Raw genomic sequence first — 8,446 nt, 5'->3', positions numbered from 1 at the left:
GACCTTTCTACAAAAACAAATAGAACATTAGAAGTATTACATTATACAACTTTTCTATAAAACATCAGTGCAGCAATAACAACCATGACCTTAGAAGGATGACTGTGCAACATGCCATAAAGAGATTTTTAAAACTCTTAAAACAACTTAAAACTAAAAAAAAATTAAAACTTACACCTCCAACTCCACAATGACAGGAAAAGCTTAACTGGAATGACAAATATCGCCCACCTTCCCTCCCCCGTAACATGGGGGATTTGAAACTGCAGCATGTGTGTTGTGGGCATCTAGTTAAAACATCTGAACTCACCTAATACTGTAAAAATCTGTATTTCTACTCCCAAGCCCCATGTTTTTGGATTCGCCTTTGTGTGTGTGTGTGTGTGTGTGTGTGTGTGTGTGTGTGTGTGTGTGTGTGTGTGTGTGTGTGTGTGTACATTCAGTCCAAAAAGGTATTTTCTGAGCTCTGAGAACAACTCAAATGGCCCATTCAGATTCCTTCTGCTTGCATTCAAATTCCTTCAGCTGAGAAACCAGCTTGCACACCTGTGGAGGAATGAAGTGCCGTTTCTTCCCCTTCTTCTCTGCCTTGGAGCCTCGCTCAGGATTGACCCCAAAGAAAACTCTGAGGAAAAAAACAAAACAATAGTGATATGCAGACAAAGTTTGCACATGTAGTGTGGCTTGACAGGAGTGGAGCAGTTCAATAAAATCCTACATTTGTTTTCTTCAATATGCCCCTATGTGTGAACCTCTCTATCATTCTAGTTGACCATCTGTCTAGAACCCAATGTTGTTGTGGTGCTGGTGCCAGTGGCTAAGCTTATCTCTTCCTTTGTCTTTTCAAGACACATGCATTCACACTGCGCATATACAGAAATGTTTGCAAGGGTGAGAAGTCTGCTTATCACCAACACATGACAGCATGCATCCTCAATGTGTATGCAGGGATATTATAAATGCACAGAACACAGAAGGGGATAGAAAACACAGTTGACATTGTCCTATCAAAAGGTGTAACAGCACATTTGAACACGGACTGTCCTGGGGGTTATTCAAACATGGAGTGGAGAAACTGTGACATTCAGTGCACGTTACACATCAGTACAAGTATTAACATTTGGGCATGAATCCACTATGTAGTATTTTTTAAATTAATATGTTTAGTCTTTCCTTCGGGGGGGGGGGGGTCCCTGGAACAACATATTTTGAGTTTGGGGTCTGCAGCCAAATAAATTTCAGTTTGTGTGTCTTTGACATGAAAAGGTTTGCCCACCACTGACATAACCTGGTCTCAGGTGCTAATGGTTTTAAAGAGATAGCTCAAACGAATTTTGTGTCAACAATCCATTCTGAGAAAAATATGTTTTTGCTCCATTTCCCAACTAGAATCATGTTATGTTTGTTTTGTTATTGATTGACTTAGGACACTATTTAAAGCAAAAAGCCTGTTACCTGCCCTTTAAAAAAGATATGACACATTGATTCCAACAATAGTCTTCAACAGGGAGCTACAAAATCTCTGAACAAATCCATATTCAGGGGGATCATAAGCCAATAACAGCTGATCTAAAAGCTCACAGCATGTGACGACACATTTTGAGCTTGTACATCTCAGACAAACGGGTTTAGTGTAGATTGACAAAAAGCAGGTCAGGTGCAGAAAGGCACGGCAAAGTCACATTTACAAAGTATTTCCAAACAATGAGTGCTTACCTTTGCATGAATTCGAGAGTAAAAGCCATCTCCGGTGGGTATTGGACGTTGCAGACATAAAACATGGAGAAGACGTAGCTCAAGGCCACAATGGGAGAGGTGATGTGGTCATTGACAAGTAACCCATCAACAGCAATCTTGAATTGCTGGTCACCTTAAACACAGATAAAAACCATGTACCATTTACAAAAAAAAAAAAATCCTATATTTTAAGGCAAGCAAAACATTTCTTTAATAAATATGACACAACAACAGCTTATAACAACTGCTAACAACAGCTTGCTGGGATACAAAAAAAGATTAACTACAAACCTCTGATTAGGATGCACACATTCCCAGATCTCTGATGTTGAACTTCTACAACTGTGCCATCAGTTGTCTAGTGTGGTTCCCCAGCTGCACCAAGGCCGATCAGCAAGCACTCCAGCGGGTGGTGAAAGAAGCTGGCAGAATTATTGGAACAAGTCTGCCAGAGATCAGTAATATCTTCCCCACTCGCTGTCTGAGGAGGGTGCACAGTATCCTGCGGGACCAACATCACCCTGCGCGCCACCTTTTCCATCTGCTGCCCTCAGGGAGAAGGTACAGGTCTATACAGGCCAGAACATCCAGACTGGCCAACAGCCTGTATCCACAGGCTGTGAGGCTCCTGAACTCTCTGCCCCCCTCTCACGGACAATAACCATATCCAACTTCTTAATAGCAATGAACTGGTCTGCATTGGTGCATCATATCTTTATTCTCTTCCCCCTCCTGCCCCCCCCCCCCCCTCTTTCTTAAATAGATAACTATCATATCTGATATCATATCTCACAGTACAATAATATTGAATGGGTTGCATTGTTGTATTTTGTCATGTTTCTCAGGTCTTTGTCTGAATTTCTACGAACATTATTGCTAAGGATTGTCTTATTGCATTGGAGTCACACTGGGTTAAATATGTACACTTGGGTTTTAAGGGGTATTTATTATTTTCTTCTTTTTTTTGGGTTGTATGGAAGCCCCAAACGCAATTTCATTGTTCTTGACAATGACAATAAATAAATAAATACTAAATGGGGTCACTGGGAGTTCGACTTCAGGATCTGCAGAGATCTGTTTTGGTGACAGACATGATACATGAATTAATGTTTTGTTGAAATCTCCCAATTCTTTGAATCTTTGGGCTGAAGGAAGGACAATACTCGGTGTATCAATGCTCAATCAACAATCATTTATTTCCATACAATTCAACAGTCAGAGCATTACAACGTCCGGACGGGAGAGATGCTACCAGAGGGTCAGGCACATGTCTCAAAATGGTGACGGGTTGCTCAGCTTTTTATAGTCTCTAGTGGCCCCCAGCTAGTCGTAAAAGCCAAAACATCACATTTTTCTCTGTTACAGCGCCTAAGTTATGACCTCGGCAGTTGTTTCTCTGCTTTCTGTAAGGTGGGGGTGTGGAATGTGGTCTGTCTATCTCCCCTGTCTTTAGACACAGAGTCTCCTGCTTACAACCTTCTCTTCATGATTCAACAATTAAGCATGTCAAGAAAACAGTGTAACACATTCCCAGCAGATCAAGGATACAGAGTGATGCACATTTATCTAATGAACTAATATGTGAATATGTTCTGTTAACTCAAAAGTATAATGAGAACTAAACTACATACAGCTCACACACTCTATATTAAAGGGTATAATGTGATCTACAGCAGTATTCTAATTCAACTACTTTGATTACATATATAAGGTAACATATAATAACAGAATAATATAATAGTTTCCAGTGCACACAAACCTGCTGGCAAATTGACTATCTGCTAGTGTCTTCATCAGACAGAGGTAGCCATTATGCACAAACATTAATGTAAATAGTTTATAGATAGAGAGTTTATAGAGAATATCAGCAGCACAATTAGAGGAATCTATACTTCCTACTGTGGTTGGTTACTTGGTTCACCACTGGATGCAAATAATTATCTTGCACACAGTTTAAAATCTACAACATCTACCTCTTTTTTGTGGAAGAGTTTATAAGAGTCTTCCTTGAAGTATTTTGAAATGCCACAGATGAGCTGTATTGGACCTTCGCCCATCTTCATCCCTTTGGAGTCAAGGAAGTCATTGATCCCCTTTTCTTTTTTGGAAAGTTCCTGTTCAAGGTTCAAGGTGTTAATTTTGTACAAGTACATAAGACTAACACTCATTTTCGTTTGGAGCTATGGAGAGAATTTTGAAAAAAATAAAAATAAAAATGAATTATTTCATTTTCATTTGCAACCTGTTCTGTTTTGATCTCAAATGTCCTGCTTTTTTGGTTGTCACTTCCTGATTTTTGGTCTCAAATCTATTCCATTTGATTGTTCATCCAAGTTATTCTATTTGATTGGTTGCCAGTTTATCTTTTTTGGTCTCAACTCTCTTTTTGGTTGCAAATCTTTTTCTGATTGATTAATAAAGACAAAATTCTCTCCATATGGAGCAGCACAGCACAATCATAATAATAACAATAACAACACACCTGTGCCAGCTTGTTTTGTACAGAGAAGCCAAGGAGTTTAGATGCATGATCAAACAGGTGAGGAACTTCAAACAGGAACGGCCACTCGTCCTTTACAACGGCAATAGTGGTATCATCATCGTTGAGGATTTCACGCTGAATGGGATATGTTTCAGTCATCAATTTTCGAACAGATGACTCCTAAAGATATGAGGCAGTTAGACAAACAGTCAAACAGTTAGTCAAACTAACCAATTAAAATAATAAAACGCGGTATCAATTTCAATTGACTATGGGCATAGTGATCTACAGACGATCTACAATTTCACAATGTGTCCTAAATTGTACTTGGACCCAGACCTTATCGCATTACTCCTGCTATATACTATTGCTGTGTGAATGGTTGTATGTCTAGATGGTGGACTGTAGGAACCGAATTGCCCTTCGAGGATTAATAAAGCTTTCTGTATCTGTAATGGATGATTGCAGACCCACCTGAAGATCCTGGGTTTGAAAGGCACGTTTCAACTCATCTCGTTTAGACAGCAGGTCTTCTCTACACACGGCCCCCTCAATGATTGGATCCCACGCCACACATCCATACAGATCTGAATTCCTGGGCCTTTTCTTTGTTGAATTTTCACCCCCTGCTTGCCTCTTCAGTGAGCTTTGTGGCCTCTTCATATTTTCAATTCTGTGTTCCAGCTGACGAAAGAGAGTTTCAGAACCATCTTTTGCAAAAGGTTTGTTTCCAAACGGCTCTGTCAGCTTGAAGGAGGCAGGATATTGTCCTACAATCATACTGGCGAGTTCCCTCAGCTTTTGTCTACCAGGTCTTCCTGGGTGTTTATGGAGGTAATCTTCAGCGACGATCCGAACCATCTCTCGTCTGTCTTTCCCCATTATGTACTTTTTTTCACGCAACTCATCCATGACTTTTGAGGGAAATTTGTGCCATGGTACAGAATATGTGTCTTGGGATGGGGAGTCGGCTGTCTCAGGTGGTGTTGAGGGCAGCTGAAACCTCTGTGGTTCAGGTGTTGATGAGGGGCCAGGCCGGGTGAACTGCGGTGGAGTTTGTGAATCTATGGATGACATGACAAACATCTCCATAAATTAAACACATCACAATTGTTGCAAATCAATTAATACATTGGTCCTCAATGTCCAGTTTGGGTCAACCAGGAATACAAATGGACCTAATTATGAAAACCAATTATAGAGTAATTATTGCCATGTACAGCTGATGGCAACTTTTTTTTACATTTTTGGAATAAACCTTTGTAGTTTCAGAAAACTTGCATTAAAACAGAGGGGCAAAAACTCACCTGCTTCCAATGCTTTGACAGCTCTGACGAATCTTTTGCACTGAATGAATGGCAGAGTGTCTTTAATGTCCTCCGGGTCCACAAGGCTCAGGTCATCTACAGAGAGAACTCCTAATTCCTCCAGTTTAGCCATGAGTGTATCCATCTGATCGCTACTGAGCGATGGCATTGCTTTCTTGACATAGTTTTTCACAAGTTCCATGTTGGTGTGTGTTTAAGAGGAATGAGCCACCGAGTACCTCTCTGGTAAGAATAAAGTGGATGATAATCATCAAGTTTGTTCAAATCATGGCAACTGAACAGGTCAGAAGCATTTTCATCAAGTTCATAGAGTCCAAGATCAGGTATCCAGCTGGCAGTTTTCCCTCGAAGCAAAAGTAGGACAGTAGTTTCATTTTTTACAAAAATGCTTGCTATTTGTCCTAACTGCAGTAGTCCTTTTGCGTAGCTCAGCATTCCATTTGCATATGTAGTGCCTTTAACCTGCACACTCTCTGTGACAACTGAGTTACTTGAGTTCAAATCAAATTCTCCAACCACTGTCTTTACGTTCTGGTCATAGAGCTCTGGATAGAACCGTGTTGAGTCTGAGACATGAACCTGGGAACGAAACAAGGTACCACAAGACTGATAAGCCTGAAGCAACTGGTGCCGTTCAGCCAGAGACTTGGTTACATTTATGAAGTTCTTACTTGCCCTAATGCACCTTTTAAAATAAGAATGTAATGCCTTGTGCATAGGGCTCTGCTCGTATATACTATTCCCAAGAGATGTTACAGTCTCCCTTGGAACACCATACTGCCCCAGTTCACAGGCTAGTGCATCCACAGTATATTCCTGTTGAATATCACTTATAGTTCTCATTTCATTTGCTATTTCTGTTATTGTGGAGGCTGGAACCAAATATTTTGCCTGTAAACCCAAGTAAAACTGAGCAAGACTCTCTGTGAAGTTGTCTTTCACTTGATCACTGCAGAAATTATCACTTTGTTCTGCATCAATGTTAAAACTTTCAGGTTCTTCAGGTTCTACATGTGATCCTTCACCTTGGAAAGACCGTTCTCTTGGTTCACATATATGAACTGGGGCTATCTTGGTAACATCCCACCCTTTATGGTATCTGGAAATATGCGTTAAAAAGGATGACTTTACATTGAATGTCTTAGAACATCCATCAAAGGGACACGTTACAGTCAAACCCTCATCTATGTGACCACTCAAATGACACTTTAAAGTTTTAAGATCATCATATTCACTGCTGCAAAAATTAAACAAGCACCTTAACTGTACAGACACATTACGGTTCCATGTTTGTGTGCTCCTTCTGTCTACATGAGCTCGTGACATATGCACAGCAAGGCTACTGTATGTGTTAAACTTCCTTCTGCAATCCCTATGGCCACATAAAAAAGATACATTATTATTATTTCTGTGTGTTCGGCAGTGTTTCAAGTAATCAGTCGAAGACCGAGCGTTAAAGCCACAAATGTTACAAGTCAACATTTTTAAGAGATTGAATTTGCCAATTGACGGATAGCCAGAATCAGAACAGAATCAATATGAAAACAATAAATTTATATCAGCACAGTGAAGCATATTCACTTTTCAGGTACCTTCAAATAAGTAATCTGCGTTGGGCTGCATGGGCCACTCTCTTTGGGCTGCAATGTTTTCTGCAATGAAATCTGATTCTACTTAACTATCACCCCTTTTAATTATTACCATGTTCAGTTGCATGCTAACGTAACACAGCGAGCTATAACAATACACACATGTGGCTAATTTACACACATACACACACCCACACACACAAGCGCGCGCATCCAACTTATAGGCTAACGTTAACTTTAGTTGGGCAAACCACGCTTCAAAATAACGCAAAACCCACACATTCAAATGTTACCATGAAACACACACGGCTACCAACTGACTATCGAGACCAAATTTCATGTAAGAGGGAGGGAAAAAATGGTTTTTGACGTACTTACGAAGCGCAGGCGGCTGGCTAATGCTAACGCAGCTAGCAGCAAACGTCCACTCACATACACACCACTACCAACTGCCTATCGAGACCAATTTAATGTACGAGGGGGAACAAGGTGGCACTCCATTCTCATTCCACACAACCAACCTGTTTCCAACTTTCCTTGTGACTTGCAGAAATTTAGGTAGGCACTGACCGCACTGAAAGTAATGGCGTCGGAATATTCTGGCTGGGGGAGAAAATTCTGCCTTCCGCAACAGCAAACTTTCCGTATTTCACAAAACGGAGCGAATCCGTAGCAAATCCACGGTAAAGAGACCCCTAAATTTACGGATTTTTTTAACAGTGTACACCATGAGAACTCCTATAATAACTTTTTCAATGCAACACTAAATTCTTTAATGGCAGTTTAAATTGTTGGTTGTATGTGACCCTGATAAGGATAAGCGGAAGAGGATTGATGGGAACAATAACTGTAGAAACAGGGACAGTATAAAAGTTATAAGTGGTGAACCTTGATGAAAGGGTTAGTGATATCTCCTTATGAAGCCTTGGGCACAAATCACTTTTCAGAGTTATTTAAACTGGATGTGATGTGTGAAACCACACGCTTCCTCACTGCCTGACGACCTTTCAATCCAAAGTTCTTACAATGTGCTTACAATAACTTGTAAGTTATTCAGTGTTAAGCTTGCACCTGCGATTTCTTGCTGCCAGAGCAGCTGTCTTGCCTAATCTCTCACTTCCTTGTTCTGGTTTTTATAGGATCATTTCAGTCATATTCCAATCATGATGATTGTGTGCAGTGACAAGACATTTTATAAGGTGTATATAGCCAGCCCTTGGCTCTGCTGCTGCAAAATGGTAGTGTGCTTACAATTTCATTTTGAGCATGCTCAAAGTACAGCCTCACAAGTTCCCTGCCTCTGGTCTAAT

At 40.4% G+C, this 8,446-nt stretch overlaps 1 protein-coding gene across 4 annotated transcripts; it reads right to left on the bottom strand.

Moving 5' to 3' along the window:
• Positions 1–2,435: 2,435 nt before the first annotated feature.
• LOC308396321 (uncharacterized protein) lies at positions 2,436–7,876 on the bottom strand. 4 transcript variants are annotated; one of them, XM_080881524.1, is made up of 6 exons: positions 7,658–7,876; positions 5,527–5,769; positions 4,694–5,283; positions 4,220–4,399; positions 3,711–3,851; positions 2,436–2,811 (listed from the first exon to the last, which is right to left on the bottom strand). In XM_080881524.1, exons 2-6 carry the CDS (start codon positions 5,726–5,728, stop codon positions 2,671–2,673), a joined length of 1,254 nt encoding a protein of 417 aa, XP_080737650.1. In that variant the 5' UTR covers positions 5,729–5,769; positions 7,658–7,876; the 3' UTR covers positions 2,436–2,670. The 4 variants fall into 4 exon arrangements, with proteins under 4 accessions (XP_080737650.1, XP_080737651.1, XP_080737652.1 ...); XM_080881525.1 differs by lacking the exon at positions 7,658–7,876 and adding an exon at positions 7,511–7,582; XM_080881526.1 differs by lacking the exon at positions 7,658–7,876 and adding an exon at positions 7,515–7,570.
• Positions 7,877–8,446: the final 570 nt, after the last annotated feature.

This window comes from Rhamphochromis sp. 'chilingali' (assembly GCF_963969265.1).
Source record: "Rhamphochromis sp. 'chilingali' genome assembly, chromosome: 4".
NCBI classification, from domain to species: Eukaryota; Metazoa; Chordata; class Actinopteri; order Cichliformes; family Cichlidae; genus Rhamphochromis; species Rhamphochromis sp. 'chilingali'.
Note: the sequence above shows the minus strand (reverse complement) of the source record. Positions and strands in the feature narration are given on the sequence as shown.

Bases quoted from the DNA above. Each gene is read 5' to 3' on its own strand.
- LOC308396321 (XM_080881524.1), bottom strand. From the start codon at position 5,728: ATGGAACTTGTGAAAAACTATGTCAAGAAAGCAATGCCATCGCTCAGT. The intron at 5,284-5,526 runs GTGAGTTTTTGC...TGTCATCCATAG, and splicing joins TGTCAAAGCATTGGAAGCAG to ATTCACAAACTCCACCGCAG. The intron at 2,812-3,710 runs GTAGATGTTGTA...TCACCAAAACAG, and splicing joins AACTCTTCCACAAAAAAGAG to ATCTCTGCAGATCCTGAAGT.